Below are 16,540 nucleotides of genomic sequence, written 5' to 3'. Positions count from 1 at the left end.
GCATCAGTTTCAAATTTACAGATTTGATGTGTTTTGGGTTGTCTTTTTTTTTATCAACATCTCTATTCATGGATTATGAGATGAAACACATTTTGTCAGCATGCCTCACATTTTACTGCCGTAGAACTACAAAGTTCTATCTGACGTTTTTGGCCGCTTTGAGTTACTAAGACCATGAGGTCAGAAATCGAATGCTCTATCTGCTCTATCAAAATTGTAAGAATATTCGGAGTCGCTATCAAGATATTCAAAAAATTACATTTGAAAAAGCTTGACATGTTGTGAAACTTACAAAGTTTTCAAGTCAAACTTCTCAAAACTAGGTAGACTACTGAGCAGATAGAACTTGTGAGGCAGCGTGGTGGAATCAAGCTCTCGTCAATTTTTGAGCATGTAGAGTTATTGGTATCATCTTAAAGCTTGTTCGCTTGTCTTTTTTTGGATGGAAAAAATATCCATTTATCTTGAATACAAGTCGAGATATTTGGGAAAGAAGGAGGTGGGGGTCACTTGTTTTCAGAAGTAAAATTAGTGAGAAAATGGCCGCCAAAGATTAGTTATGCCCTTAGATTAAGAGTCCGTGGTAGCTGAAAATCTACATTTTTTGTGCCTTTAATCAAAGTTTTTCAGAAAAATTCCCACTGAAATGAGCTTTTTTAATGGGCATGAAAGGTGAGCCAAAAAACAAAAATTTGATAAAAATTCACAAACCTGCGGAAAAATGCAAGTTTCTTCACTTCGATTATTTTGACGAGAGCCTGATTCCACCGCGCTGCCTTACACTTGGTAATTTTAAGGTAGCAATTTGTCTAAAGCAGTCCAGCATGTAACAAAATTGCTGATGCAGGCACGTTTATCGGAGGTGTTCATAACCAGCTTTTGAGTCCTGCATGACATCAAAGGAGTCAAAGGGAAGCTACTAGTCTTTGAGATCTTTCACAAAGTTTTCCATCTCCTTCCTCCTCATTCTCATCAAATGCCAGTCTTCCGTTTCCGTCAGATCAATGAGACCGCAGCGAAGGTAGAAATCTTTGGCAAACGTATTCCAGTTCAGTACTGCTAGATGCAAACGCTGACAGTTCAGATCTAAAGCAGCCTGTGGAGATACGGTAGCAAAAAATTACAAAAAAAATGGGTCATGGGACGTTCACTAGCTTTGAGAATAAATCGTGGAGATTGGGGAAAAAATGGACACTTCCCTTTCAATGAGAATACACCTTTTTGAGAAGTTATCCCACAAAGATAGAGCTGCTCTTTTCTTTTAAATAAAGAAAAATTAGTCAGGTACTTCCATTTCACAGGTTATGATGGTTAATCTTTTTGAGAAACTTTCCAACATCGATAAATGATCTTTTTGTGTTTTTAAAATATTTTTTTCTTCTTCAGTAGAGTACTTTCACTGAACTGTAGCATATATTCCAAGACACATGAAAAGGTCACTTATATGGGGCATTTCCCAGTTGTAAGGAGCAGAGAATGCAGAAAAAAAGTGTCATTTTTGCTGGAATGTGAGAGTGAATCAAATGGATCCGTGAGAAAGCAAATTTCATAGACTGCTTTCTTGGAAGTGGCAGATACAAGGGAAATGAGAAAATAAATGAGAGACAGCCAAAAGAAAAAGATGTGATAAGAGATACCAATGAGAAACAAAAAATAATTACTCCCCCTTTTCCCCTTGAGAAAAAAAATATGAGAAATGGGAAAGCAATTACTCCAACTCCCTTTAAAAAGACATGATAAATGACAAATAATCTCCTCATTATCCCACCTCTCCCCTCCCATCACACACACACACACACACACACACACACACACACACACATGGTTAGTTAGTTTATTAAGGGAAAGTAATCGAGTACCTATTTGACATTGATGAAGAGATCAAGGGCAGGCCGAGGCTTGAGCCACGGACTGTGAAAGACGTGAGAGTGAGTCGCAGTCGAGGGGCAAGAGAATTGTCACAGTCAGTGCAAGTTGGACTGCTACAAGAGGAGGGTGTGTTTAGCTAAACCACATACACATACACACACACACACACACATACACACACACACACATTCTTTAAAAATATTATAAGGAACGAGAACTACTCCACTCAGTCCCTCCTTTCAAAAAGACAATCTTAGGTCGTACCTTTGTGACATGTTGCCAGATTTTCTTCCCCAAGCCCTGTCCTCTCTGCGATGGAGTGACGTAGAGGTCTTCCAGGTACATGGACACGCCATCCCAGGTCGAGTAGATCGGGTAGAACAACGAGTAGCCAATCAGCTGTCTGGGTTCTGCACGACATACAAAACCCCGCAACAATATGTCAACTTCAGGGAACAAATGACAATGACAATCTTTATTCATCTCGGCGGGAGAAATTTGTCTTGGTCGTTAACAATCGTAGTAGATGTTACAAAGGTTAGGTGCACTCACGCATATGCACAACAAGACAAGACATTAGTAAATACATCTCTCTCTCTCCCTCCCTCCCTCCCCCTCTCTCTCTCTCTCTCTCTCTCTCTCTCTCTCTCTCTCTCTCTCTCTCTCTTTCATTTGTAGCACCGTGTGTTCAGTAACTTCACGACAGTTAGTACGAATATCTGTCTGTTCTTGCTTTTTTGGGAAATGGAGTTGTTGGTATGATCTTAAAGTTGAAGCTCGTTCGTTTGTCTTGCTATTGATGAAACAATAAGCATCTACCTGGATTAGAAGTCAAGATTTATGTCAGGGGTAAGATTATCGAGGAAAAGGCCACCAAAGTTCTGCCAGTGTCTTTGGAAACTGCACATTTTCGAATCCTCTGTACCCTTCATCCATGTTTTTCAATAAAACCAACAGATATGTGTTTTTCAAGGGACATAAAAGTAAATGGTGTCGAGCCCCCCCCCCCCCCCCCCCTCCAAAAGATTACCTGACGGGCTGAAAAATGTTGGTTTCTTCAGTTTGATTCGAGCGCTTTATTTCAATACAATGCCAGACACGTCTGGGTTTTTTTCATATATACGGTACATATAATAAAAGGTCATTGTAACCATAATTTCCCTCTCGAATGGATTGAAAAGAAGTGTCTTTTTTTTTTCCTTTTATTTTCTATTCCATCAATTGACATACCTGTACATTGCAGTGAAAGAAACATAACCTTGACACACTGACCTGAACCAGCCAGCTCGGCTACAATGGAAGAACAGAGGGGTTTTTCTGCAAACATGTCCTTCCTCAGAGCTGAATGAAAAAGAAAAAAGTAAATCTCTCTCTCTATCTCTCTATCTCTCTCTGTCTTTCTCTCTCTCTCTCTCTCTCTCTCTCTCTCTCTCTCTCTCTCTCTCTCTCTCTCTCTCTCTCTCTCTCTCTCTCTCTCTCTGTGTGTGTGTTTCATTTGTATCACCGTGTGTTCAGTAACTTCACAACAGTTGGTACGAATGAATAATTCCATACTTAGTATAAAAGTATGAATAATTCCATTCTTAGTATAAAAGTATAAATTGAAATAGTAAGGGGGGTGGGGGGGGGGGGGAACAATTCATTTGGGAACAAAGCAATTGGGATTACTGTTTTGTGAGAGAGAAAAAAAGGGAGAAAAGTTCAAACAAGACCTGGAAAAACATTCAAGATTAAACTAAGTGTTCAATGTTTCTTCTATGTCTATGGACATTTGTGAGGCAGCGTGGTGGAATCAGGCTCTCGTCAATTTTGGGCATATTGAGTTATTGGTATCATCTTAAAGCTTGTTCATTTGTCTTGCTTTCAATGAAAAAATTATCCATTCATCTTCAATATAGAAGTGGAAATATTTTGGATTGAAGGAGGTGGGGGTCACCTGATTTAAGAGGTAAATTAGCAAGAAAATGGCCGCCAATGCTCGGTAAATTCCAAAGCCGGAGAGTCCATGGAAACTGTAAATTTATATTTTTGTGCCTTTAATCAACGTTTTCGGTGAAATCCTCAGAGGAATGTGTTTGTAAATGGACATAAAAGGTGTTGAGTCAAAAAAACAAAAATTTGAAAAAAATTCCTATGCAGGGAGAAAACTGCTGTTTTCTTCGATTCCATTATTTTGACAAGAGCCTGATTCCACAATGCTGCCTCACATTTTTTAACCACTCCAGGGTCATAGCCCAATTAATCAGTCTTTCAGTGTCATTCTTTCAACAGTATTTCTTTACAAAGATTGTTTTGACTATGCTTTAGCACATAATTGCAGTGAAAAAAACCCAAGGTAGGCCTATTCTAAACTATACAAACTCAGGCCATGTTGTGATCCCAGAGAAGTACAAACTGTTTCTAAAAAAGCAAAAAAACCCAGCTGATCAAATAAACTTATACTTAATTATAGAAAATAAAAGACATCATCATTATCATCATCATCATCACCACCCACTTAACAATTCCCCTTTTTCTAGTTTTGTTTTTCAAGAAAACATAACAATTCGCACCATGTCAATACATTCTTACATAACCAACACCTGGATCGCTAACAACAACAACAACGTAACCAACACACAAGGGCACCAAAATCAGGACACAGGACAAAACAAACCAAAAAAAAAATATAATAAAAGAGCAAACTCCGAAGGACGTACTGTCAGTTGTTATATGAACTTGGTCTGCCATCTTCTCAAACTCAGCAAGTTCCTGTAGGAAAAAAACCCATTGATTTAATCGAAGAACAAATTAATTAATTAGTCCAGATAAAACAATTCCTTGCAATCTGAACCATCAGGAAAAAACTGTTCATAAAACACTCAACATCAAATCCAGCAGTCAGACATATACGTGAAGCAGCGTGGTGGAATCAGGCGCTCGTCAAAATAATGAAACTGAAGAAAACATCATTCCAACCCCCCCCCCCCCCCTCCCTTTGGCAATTTTTATCGAATTTTTCATTTTTGGCTGAGTACTTTTTATGTCCATTTAGAAACAATTTGCTGTGTGCCTTGTCACTTTTACTTAAAAACGTTGTGTGGTGAAATCAGGCGCTCGCCAAAATAATAAAATCGAAGAAAAAGGCTTTTATAATGTTAAAATGGGTATAATGTTAAAATGGCAGAACTTTGGTGGCCTTTTCCTCGATAATCTTACCCCTGACATAAGTATCTTGACTTCTGATCCAGATAGATGATAATTTTTTCATCAACAGCAAGACAAATGTATGAACTTTAACTTTAAGATCATACCAACAACTCCATTTCCAAAATTTAGCAGTTTTACTATTCAAGGGATAGTAGGATTCAAGGGAAAGTAGATCTAGCTTGAATAGCAACAACTCCATTTTCAAAATTTAGCAGTTGCCTTGGCTACGCCACTACAAGGTAACATACAAAAGTAGAAAACTATTCATTCACAGAGAAAAAAACTTAGGGGCCAAACAAAATTTTAACGAGAATGGACTTCACATCAAATGCAACGAAATATTAGCATTATACTAGGTACCAGACACTAAATTTTCCAAGAACCTATATGTCAAATTCATCTGTTTCATTGAAAGGCCTATGTCTCCTGAGAATTTTGGTACCATCCTTTTACCTCCTAGTCAAAACACAAAAAAAGTAAACTTAGTTTCCAAGGACTCTCAAGCTTTGGAAGTCGCCAAAATTTGGGGCCAATTTTCTTGTTAATTACACCTTTGAAACCGGGCGACTCCCACTTGGTTCAAGCATGAATATCCTGACTTCTACTCAAGATAAATTGGTAGTTTTTAAATTGAAAAGAATTTACGACCCATTGGATCAAGCTTGAATAGAAGTCGAGATATTTGCAATTAGCCTAGTTTCAGTGGTTAAATTAATGAGAAAATAGCCGCCAAAGTATGGTAGCTTGAATAGCTTTAAGAGTCCTTAAATACTGAAAACTACATATCTTTTGCTTTTAATTTAAACAAGGATTTTCAGTAAAATTCACATGGAAATGTGTTTTCATATGAGAATAAAAGTTAGGTGTTTCGCCAAAATATAAAATTTTGATAAAAATTGCAAACTGGTGGAAAAAAGCCTTTTTCTTCGATTTTATTATTTTGACGAGCGCCTGATTTCACCACACAATGCCTCACATATTTGTTCATTTACATCCAGCAATCCATTGTGTTGAATTAGTTCGGTGAAAACAGCCAATCACTTTTGCCTAGCAGCCTATACATATGTGTCCCTGCCGGTCAATATCAGTCATATATGAAGGAAAATTCAAAACTGAGTTAACACTGTTTTTAAAAACTATCACCTTTTCCCTACAATTTAAAACAAGAATGAGGTAAATATGACCATATTTGGCGAAAATACAGAACTTTTAATTGTGCGAGGTGAGGAAAAATGAAAAGGAGAAAATGGCCTCCGAAGTTGAGCAACATGCTTCCATAGCAATGGGGGTCTTAGAATTGAGATAGAGACTTTAAATTTAGCAGTTACCTTGGCTACGCCACTACAAGGTAACATACAAAAGTTCACAGAGAAAAAAACTTAAGGGCCAAACAAAATTTTAACAAGAATGGACTTCACATCAAACGCAATGAAATATTAGCATTATACTAGGTACCAGACACTAAATTTTCCAAGTACCTGTATGTCAAATTCATCTGTTTCATTGAAAGGCCTATGTCTCCTGAGAATTTTGGTACCATACTTTTACCTCCCAGTCAATGTTTAAGAGAATGGCAGCTGTTTCAATTTAACATTAACATATTAATAAAATATTGCTGAAATTGTTAACCGGCTGCAAACCCATGTTAGACAGATAGTAAAAGAGTACCAAGTGCACCAAACATCTCTACATTAAAAGAGTACAATCACTATAACATAGAAATGAAGCTTAATATTTTTTAAGACTATGGTATCATTACAAATCAGTATTTTATTGCCTCAAACACGATGATCTATCGTTAGTTCAATAAAAACACAGAGCGTTGTCTCAGCCGGCGTCGCACCAGCCTTCGTGGCGAGCGAGCTGGCTCAATACTGTAGTATACTGAGTGCTCCCGGTAATTTCGCAGAAGGATTCAAGCAAAATAATTCCAAGCCGATGAGTTTATTCTAATAGAAAAAAAACTGTTCTTTCTTTAGGTACCTTTTTTTAGCTGGCATTTTACACATTTCATGTTAAAAATGATCTTTGAAAACTTAGACCTTTTTTACAAGGTTTTCTATCTAAACGCCAAAGGCCAAAAATAATAACCACAGGAAACCACGCTCAAAGCTGTATTGTTCTTCGCCAATGAAAAGACGGTACTTAATCATCAATCTTTCTGCAAAACATTCGAAAGCATTGTAGTCAATTTTGAACCGGGGGACCTCGCATTCAGACCGCGAGGGGCTTCCCTTTCCACGGTGATTCTCCAGCTCCAAATACCCGGATATACAAACAACTTACACTATTATAACGAAAAAAATCTGAACTTTTTTTTACAGCGTTCAGCATTGTTGCACTGGGGTTGTTTGCCATTATTGTATTTAATAAAGCAAAAGTAAAAACTCCGTTTCTAGATGAAGAAGGGTAATTTAATGATGAAAATAATATGAGGTCTGCCCTCTCTGGCTTCACTGACAAGACTAAATAAATCATAATGAGCATGAGTACATGTGATTGAAACAGGAAGGAGGAGTGAGTAAAGATCACTAAGATCAGACAATCTTTGTTGTGAGGGTAGATAAATAAAAGTAGGGCCTACAATTACAGGGACATAATTCAACATGTTAATATAAGGACCAACAATCCAGGATTTATTGTTTCCCTTCTGTATATTGATAAAAGCAATCTAATAGTCTAACAAGCATGTGGCGTTTTATAACATAAGAGCAAAGAAACAGAGATCTGAATTACCCCCATTTCACCGAAACCACGCTCTTGGATGGCCGTGAGTCTGCTTTCGTGCCGTGTTTTCGCTACCTGATTATATACATACGTTTGCAATAAGAAACAGGCCGTCGTTATTCGGACTCGGGTCCGGAAAAAAGGAAGTGTCTTCGTTCTATAGATCTAACGTTCAGGGCTTCCCATTTTCCGCCATTTTTTAGTTTCCCCCACACCTTTTCTGCCGATCCGATGCCCGCCGCCTCATTGATATGCATCCCCCCCCCCCCCATGTTTTCCACTTTCTTTGTTGTAGAAAAAGGTAAAATTGAAGATTAGCAGACCACCTGGCACCTGCATATTATGAGCTGTGTAAAAAAAAAAGACCGATTCGTTCAAATACACAAGCCTGTGTCATCTCGATTGTTTACCAAGAAAAAGTTGTGTTGCTGTGTAGAGCTGAGCATACGGCAACTTTTAATTCCATAGACCAGCGCACAATTTATTGCGTAGATCTACGTCAAGACTAGCTTATTATTGTAATAATGATCAGTTGCCGGGGGAAAAAAGACTGACGCGTATGCGACGTTCAACGCCCGGACCGATAGTGCTCCATCCCCCTCCCCGACACGCACACAGCCACACGTGTGCAGGCTGCCCATCCGACCCCGACACACGCTAACGAGCCATCTCTAATTGCTTCTGATGACCTCTTGACAAATAAACATTATTAAAAGCGCTATAACTTTTCAGGCCGGCCTCAAATTCATCATAAGATAAAAACTCAGCTCCTGCTCAAAACGCCATTTTGCCCGCAGCGATCCCGGTCTCTACCCAGCCTGAGGCGAGTCACGAGTGAGGCAGGACAGGAAGCCGGAGTCACGAGTCACAGGAAGTCGGAAGTGATGTCATGCTGGACAAGAATCAGAGTCCGAATAACATTTTTTCATATTCGGACTTGAGTCCGAATAGTCACTTCGTTGCAATAATAAGCAATAGCACCATAGCCACACGAGAGCACACGCACACGCACACATATACACACACATGACATGACAAACACACCAACACACACACACAAACATGCACATAGACCGCCTCGGTAGCCTCTTGGTAAGGAATCCGAACTGAGAAATCTACAGTAAAACTACAGGAAGGTTATTTAATCTTTTAAAAGCTCTAAAACACAATAAAAACGAATTTTTAAAGTCAATCCAAGTGTAAAACTGAAAGATCAACAGACAATAGCAGCTAGCAGGGCACACGGATACAGTCTAGCACAAACAAGCTTGAAGTGAGCTAGAATTTGTACCGTTTTACCAATCAGAGTTGTTTACATTTCACCCTCAGACCATTCATGCTCGAAAAGGGGTCAAAATCTAAAAATAGTTGTGAATGAAGAACGTTGGAGCAAAGATTTTCCACTAGATCTAGTGGATATATCTAGATTCTAGCTATAGATCTAGAAATCTAGATCTAAATCTAGATCTAGATGATAGAATCCTAAGAATCATACACTTACAACAATAAGTCTCATAATTTCATCACAGTCTTCAGGTTTTGCCGGTCGTATGAGAACGTTCGACTGAGCCATATTGTAGAATAAAATGCAGGAAAAGAGTCCTAAATTCAAACAGATAAACTTGGTAAATGACTAGAACGGACAGTGGACTTTTGTTAGAGTCACAATCACTATCACCAGATCTATCACTACCCGGCACCACTCTAGCCTTGTGTGGCAGCTACTTCTTATCAAATGCCAACCGATGGCTAGAAAGTAGACCAAGCAGTCTAGAACTATATCTAATCTAAGATGACCTGGAAACTGACGATGAACTTTTTCGACTTCAACTTTCAAATAACAGCATTGTTGCATCAGTGTTTTAAGTGTATAATGTCGCCACACCTGTAAACAGGATTCCACTGTATAATAATAATAATAATAATAATTATTATTATTATTATTATTATTATTATTATTATTATTATTATTATTATTATTATTATTATTATTATTATTATTATCATTATCATTATTATTATTATTATTGATGTGGTTGTTAATTGTTGTTCTTGTTGACGATGTTGTTGTGTTTGTTTGTTATTGTTATTATTATTATTATTATTATTATTAGTAGTAGTAGTAGTAGTAGTAGTAGTAGTAGTAGTAGTAGTAGTAGTAGTAGTAGTAGTAGTATTGTTGTTGTTATTGTTATTAGTATTTCATTATTATTATTATTATTATTATTAATATCATCATCATTATTATTATTATAATATTCATTATCATTATTATTGTTCTCATTCCTAGGCCTATTATTGTTATTATTATTGTTGTTGTTATTATTATTATTATTATTATTATTATTATTATTATTATTATTATTATTATTATTATCATTATTATTATTATTATTATTATTATTATTATTATTATTATTATTATTATCATTATTATTATTATTATTATTATTATTATTATTATTATTATTATTATTATTATTATTATGCGGTGTTTCCTGTCACTCATCTGTTTAGGCTCTCCAGAGGTTGCTCTGGGTCTACTACGCCTCTTTGGTTTGCCATCAGTTTTTCCTGTGGGAGCTTATATTGTGGGCACTGCTGATTATTCATGACATAATAATACTCTGGACCCTGAAAAACCTACACCATAGTAACAGGTTCAGAGAATGAAATCTCCTTTTTTATAATTTTAGTAAAGGTTTTACGGCGCTCGCAGCTGCATAAGGTCATATATTCGACGTGGATTCAACAGAGAAGTCTATACAGGGAATCAGACTTACTCTGATTACCTCTCTAGCTTCAACAGCACAAAGTCTGCTTCGACAATCAAGGCACCCCGAATAGCAGTTCACAAGAGAATGACAAATATACGAAAGAAGTAGAGGAAACATGACGATAGTAAGGATTAGAAAAGAAAAAGCAGCAGTTCCCTGTTGCAATGCAGGCCCTGTTACGAACATGGCTTTGATGAACCTGCCCTTTTACAATTCTACGGAGCATAAGAACATGTTAATGTCCCCCCTTTGGGAATGGCCTAAAGACACTTCAGTCAGTAGCACCGCCCCGTGGTGTCATGAATTCTTCATCAAGAGCATTATCACTATAACTGCAAAGAACTAACAGCACTACAGGAGGGTCCGTTATCTGGGTCACCCGTTCATAATCCACGAAAGGTGCCTTTGTCTTATCTTTTTTTAAAATACAGGGAGGGGGGGGGGAGGGGGTGTCTAAATGTACTTTAACCCAGGGTTAAATCCATAGGTTCACCACACCACCAAACGCCATGGGCGAAGCCACGGATGTATAATGAACCGTGCTTCTGCACTATAACTTATAAGGAAGAGTGTATACTGCTAGTGAGCAGAGTACGGAGAATTAAGCAAATCCCGCGGATTGCAACATATGGTTCGGATTTGCCAATAGTGCGAACGCGCACACACGACAGGCATAGGCGATGTCATGTTTGGTTAAAAGCTCTAGCTTCCACTTGACTGTCTCCCCTCGCTTTTCGGGGCTGTTTATTTTTATTTCGTCACATTCTTAAAATTTTGAATTTGTTAAATTGTAGCGACAGCATACATAAAGGATTACACACACACACACACACACACACACACACACACACACACACACACACACATACACACACAGTCACACTCACACACACACACACACACACACACACACACACACACACACACACACACACACACACACACACACACATGTATATATATATATGTAATATAATATAATTATGCGTACACATATCTATACACACATAATGACAACGTGCGAACTGCAAGGTTGGTGTCGCCTGTACATATATTAAAATGTCATTGTGACCATAACATCGTGCTCATTTTTGTAAGTGTGTTATCTTTCTTCATTTGTGAGGCAGCGTGGTGGAATCAGGCTCTGGTCAAAATAATCAAAGTGAAGAAACCTGCATTTTTCCGCAGGTTTGTGAATTTTTATTTAATTTTTGGTTTTTGGCTCAACCCTTTCATGCCATTTAAAGAACTCATTTCTGTTTGGATTTTTCATGAAAATATTAATTAAAAGCACAAAAAATGTAAATTTTTAGTTACCACGGAATCTTAAGCTACGGAAATAACTAATCTTTGGCGGCCATTTTCTCACTAATTTTACCTCTGAAAACAGGTGACCCCCACCTCCTTCATTCACAAATATCTCGACTTTTATTCAAGATAAGTTGATTTTTTTTTCCAACCAAATAAAGACAAGTGAACAAGCTTTCAGATGATACCAATAACTCTACATGACCATAAGTTGACGAGAGCCTGATTCCACCACGCTGCCTCACATATGTATATATAATAATATAATTATACATACACATATCTATACACGCATAATGACATCGTGCGAACTGCAAGGTTGGTATCGCCGGTGAGTGAGTCCTTGCTCAATGTTGTACGTGTGTTATCTTTCTTCATTTCATTCAATCACTACAATTTTTTGTCATTTGTACGAGCTGAGGGGGGGGGGGGGGGTTGTTTCAATGTCATTTCCTTTGCACAACAAAAGCGTCTTTCACTTTCCCGCGTGACGTCACAATCTGACTCACATGACTGTGGTCCCGTGGAGAGTGTAGACCCCGGATGTGCGTACAAGGTCAAGTAAGTGTCGAATGGAGGGCTAAAGTAGCCTTTTATCCATTTTTGAACTAATATGTGTATTTGCGGACATAGGAAAAGGCCGACGTATTCCAATGTGCACAAAACTAGCCCATTGTGGGTCATTTGCTCAGAACGAAAATAAACTTTTTTTCCCCTGCAAGTGATTGAAAAATAACCCCCATCTGCAACTTACTCGTTGGGAAAATAATGCATTAAATTTTTGTTGTTGTTTGCTTGTTTGTTTGTTTTGGTTTTTTTTTTAACAATCCTCATACGCTGTGAGGTGTTTTAACTCTTTAAACCCTAAGTTTTTTTCCACCGTTTCCCGGCGTTTTTTCTACAGTGACCTGCTAAACCTGGTGAACTATGTCTCATTTCTTATAACCCCAAAGCTTGCCCCCAACGTCTATAGGCTAGCAAGACAAATGATAAGTCATTACAAAAACAAAATTTGATCGGGAATAGTTCCGAAAAACAAGCAAAAACTAGCACTAAATGAAACGAAACAATTGTCATTAATATCAGACGCTCCCAGAGTCCAATGAGGAACAGGATTATTACCGCCGGACACTCCCAGAGTCCGATGATGGGGAACAGGGTTATCACAGCTCGCTCCCAGCGTCTGATGATGGGGAACAGGGTTATTACAGCTCGCTCCCAGCGTCTGATGGGGAATAGGGTTATTACAGCCGGACCCTCCCAGAGTCTGATGATGGGGAACAGGGTATTACCGCTGGACGCTCCCAGAGTCTGATGGGGAACAGGGTTATTACAGCCGGACCCTCCCAGAGTCTGATGGGGAACAGGGTTATTACAGCCGGACCCTCCCAGAGTCTGATGGGGAACAGGGTTATTACCGTCGGACACTCCCAGAGTCTGATGGGGAACAGGGTTATTACAGCCGGACCCTCCCAGCGTCTGATGGGGAACAGGGTTATTACCGCCGGACCCTCCCAGCGTCTGATGGGGTTTAAAGAGTTAAAGTGGCGAGACCTCCCAGCAGAGAGATAGAGATACTCAATAAAAAATCCCCCCCCCACCCCTTTTTCCCCAAATGGGAATCGAACTTAGGACATTTGCGTATGACGACAAAGTACCTAACCTGAAGAGTACAGATAACAGTGAGGAAAGCCTTTCAAACTCCCCCCCCCCCCCCAACCTCCAACAATCAAAGTTAAAGAAAGAACACTCCATCAGAGTTTCGAACAACACCACAGCCCAACTGAAGTAAATATGTGAGGCAGCGCGGTGGAATCAGGCTCTCGTCAATTTTTGAGCATGTAGAGTTATTGGTATCATCTTAAAGCTTGTTCACTTGTCTTTTTTTTGGATGAGCAGAGTATTTGTTAACTTGAATACAAGTCGAGATATTTGCGAATGAAGGAGGTGGGGGTCACCTGTTTTCAGAGGTAAAATTAGAGAGAAAATGGCGCCAAAGATTAGTTGTTACCTTAGCTTAAGAGTCCGTGGTAACTGAAAATTTACATTTTTTGTGCCTTTAATCAACGTTTTCATGAAAAATCCAAACAGAAATGAGTTCTTTAAATGGCATGAAAGGGTTGAGTCAAAAACCAAAAATTAAATAAAAATTCACAAACCTGCGGAAAAATGCAGGTTTCTTCACTTTGATTATTTTGACGAGAGCCTGATTCCACCACGCTGCCTCACATATGGTCGCTTTTAAGACAAGTGAGCTAACCCATATTTCGGGGGTTTCCAGAAATCTTGACCTACACCAATTTTGTTTCAATGGTATGTATATTGTACTTGTTCGATTATATAGAAAACTCTCCTTGTCTACTAAAGAAACTGAACAAGGGTCGAAAACTTTACCTTCAATTTTCTCAAAACATTATTATTTTTTCGGGATAGCCCCCTTGTGCTTAAAAGTGTAAAGCGCATAGAGCTTGCTTTCGAGCGGGGTTATGCGCTATACAAACGCTATCTATTATTATTATTATTATTATTATTATTATTAAAAGTGACGATTATAACTGTACATCAGGGGGAATTAATGAGGTAGTGAAAAAATGGAAGACCAGTTAAGCCTATTGCGTCATGAAATCAAGGGATCGGTGACGCTAATGGCCGGTCACTAATTGATTGTGACGTATTCAATGCATGAGCTCTAGTTGTGCAGACGTATCGCACAAAATCGATTTACGGGGTTTACCAAAGTGTTGGGAGACAGGAGCCAACAAAATAGAGAGGTTAGCCACTTCTCTGACGACGTATTTTGTACATAAACTACGCAAAGGGATATATGCAGTTGCGAGCGCCGTAAAACCTCTCCTAAAACTAAAGCAAAGGGATATATGCAGTTGCGAGCGCCGTAAAACCTCTCCTAAAACTAAAGCAAAGGGAAATATATTTGTGTCCTTCGGTAGTAGGGTAATTTATAATGTCTGTCTTGAACTTTAAGCTTTACCCCACCCCCAGTGTTCTGTGTTCCAATCTTTCCCTTCATACGTTGCTCAGTATGATTTCTTTCTTTCTATCTTTTCTCCTTCCCAATTTTTCTCATCTCTGAATGTTTTTTCAAAAACAAATTAATATTAATTTGTCTGTTAGCTCCTTTCTTTGTTCTTTATCTCTTTTCTCATAAGAGAGAAAAAAGAAAAAGAGAAGAAGAGAAAGAGAAAGAGAAAAGGGAGAGAGAGCCCCTTTGTTTGTTTCTATATGTGAGACAGCGTGGTGGAATCAGGCTCTCGTCAAAATACTCAAAGTGAAGAAATTTGCATTTTTCCGCAGGTTTATGAATTTTTATCAAATTTTTGTTTTTTGGCTCAACAACTTTCATGCCTATTAAAAAGCTGATTTCTGTGGAAAAAAAATCTGAAAAACGTTGATTAAAGGCATAAAAATGTAAATTTTCAGTTACCACAGACTCTTAAGCTAAGGAAATAAATAATCTTTGGCAGCCATTTTCTCACTCATTTTACCTCTGAAAACAGGTGACCCCCACCTCCTTCATTCGCAAATATCTCGACTTGTATTCAACATAAATGTAAATTTTTTTCTTCCAAATAAAGACAAGTGAAAAAGCTTTAAGATGATACTAATAACTCTACCTGCCCAAAAATTGACGAGAGCCTGATTCCACCACGTTGCCTCACATATTTATTTGTCTACACCTCTGTCCATTTTCGTAGCCTCTGTCTTCAGTTGCAACCAATCAACACTACACTGGACATCTTTCTTTTACTTTTTCTATCCTCTTATTAGAAAGAAAAAAATGCGCTCGTCTACGAAGCGGAAAGTCCAGGTTCGAGCCTCTGTTCGGACACGGATTTTTTTTTCGCCCCCTCCCTCCTGCCCACCCAGTAACAGTAACGGGTACCTGACTTCCAGTTGGGGAAGTAAAGGCGGCGCGGAAAGGAACTGGCCACCCTACCACAATATGCCAAAGGCCCAGGAAGTTGTCTCACTAACAAGGCAATCCCTAATGTCCAAATCCGATACGGGAACAACTTTACTTTTATCTTCTTATACCACGACAGGTGTCGAGGGGAGATGTAGTTGTCAGACGTGGGCCAGGTGTGTTGTTGTTTGGATCGTCATGTCGTTCCACTACTACTCTATGGTCTCTTTTAAACACAAGCGGGCTATCAAGCAAAATGCTGTTTTGAGGAAATTGCATGAAGGTAAAGTTGTTGCCCCTTGTTCAGTTTCTGTAAAAGGCAAGGACAGTTTTCTCTATAACCAAACAAATATACACACCAATGAAACCAAACTTCTCCTATAGGAAGGGCAACGCCCACTTTTGGTGTTGGTCAAGATTTCTGGAAACCCCCGAAATCTGGGTTAGCCCGCTTGTCCTTAAAAGCGACCCTATGGTATCGATTTAAAAAAAGGGGGGGGGGTTAGGAATAAACAGGAGGGAGGGGTGGACAAGTGGTCCAAAATACGTAGTCTAAACAGCCGTATGCACTGCTCACCGTCGAACACTCCGTATCCCGGACTCTAGCATGGAGATCATCAGGAGAGAATGCGTCGCTGTTTCGGGCTCTTCCTCTCTACAGCTTTTCTGACGCACCGAGCCCCCTCACCGATGTGAGGTCTCCATGTTAGTTCGACTGTTTTCCTCTGCTGCCAACTTTAGGATTCAT

At 38.8% G+C, this 16,540-nt stretch overlaps 1 protein-coding gene across 2 annotated transcripts; it reads right to left on the bottom strand.

The window, feature by feature from the left end:
• Nucleotides 1–727: 727 nt before the first annotated feature.
• Nucleotides 728–9,538, bottom strand: LOC101849250 (diamine acetyltransferase 2). 2 transcript variants are annotated; one of them, XM_005109769.3, is made up of 5 exons: nt 9,287–9,538; nt 4,569–4,620; nt 3,142–3,210; nt 2,134–2,279; nt 728–1,096 (listed from the first exon to the last, which is right to left on the bottom strand). In XM_005109769.3, the coding sequence occupies exons 1-5, from the start codon at nt 9,356–9,358 to the stop codon at nt 920–922; spliced, it is 516 nt and encodes a 171-aa protein (XP_005109826.1). In that variant the 5' UTR covers nt 9,359–9,538; the 3' UTR covers nt 728–919. The 2 variants fall into 2 exon arrangements, with proteins under 2 accessions (XP_005109826.1, XP_005109827.2); XM_005109770.3 differs by lacking the exon at nt 9,287–9,538 and adding an exon at nt 7,345–7,896.
• Between the last annotated feature and the right edge of the window lie 7,002 nt (nt 9,539–16,540).

Source organism: Aplysia californica, unplaced genomic scaffold (genome assembly GCF_000002075.1).
Source record: "Aplysia californica isolate F4 #8 unplaced genomic scaffold, AplCal3.0 scaffold00815, whole genome shotgun sequence".
In the NCBI taxonomy this organism is placed as follows: domain Eukaryota; kingdom Metazoa; phylum Mollusca; class Gastropoda; order Aplysiida; family Aplysiidae; genus Aplysia; species Aplysia californica.
This window is presented reverse-complemented; position numbering and strand designations above follow the sequence as displayed.

Coding starts and splice junctions, on each gene's coding strand:
- LOC101849250 (XM_005109770.3), bottom strand. CDS start 7,545: ATGCTCATTATGATTTATTTAGTCTTGTCAGTGAAGCCAGAGAGGGCA. Junction 3,211..4,568: donor AGTTCATATAACAACTGACA/GTACGTCCTTCG, acceptor TTTTTCATTCAG/CTCTGAGGAAGGACATGTTT. Junction 1,097..2,133: donor TCTGGCAACATGTCACAAAG/GTACGACCTAAG, acceptor GTATCTCCACAG/GCTGCTTTAGATCTGAACTG.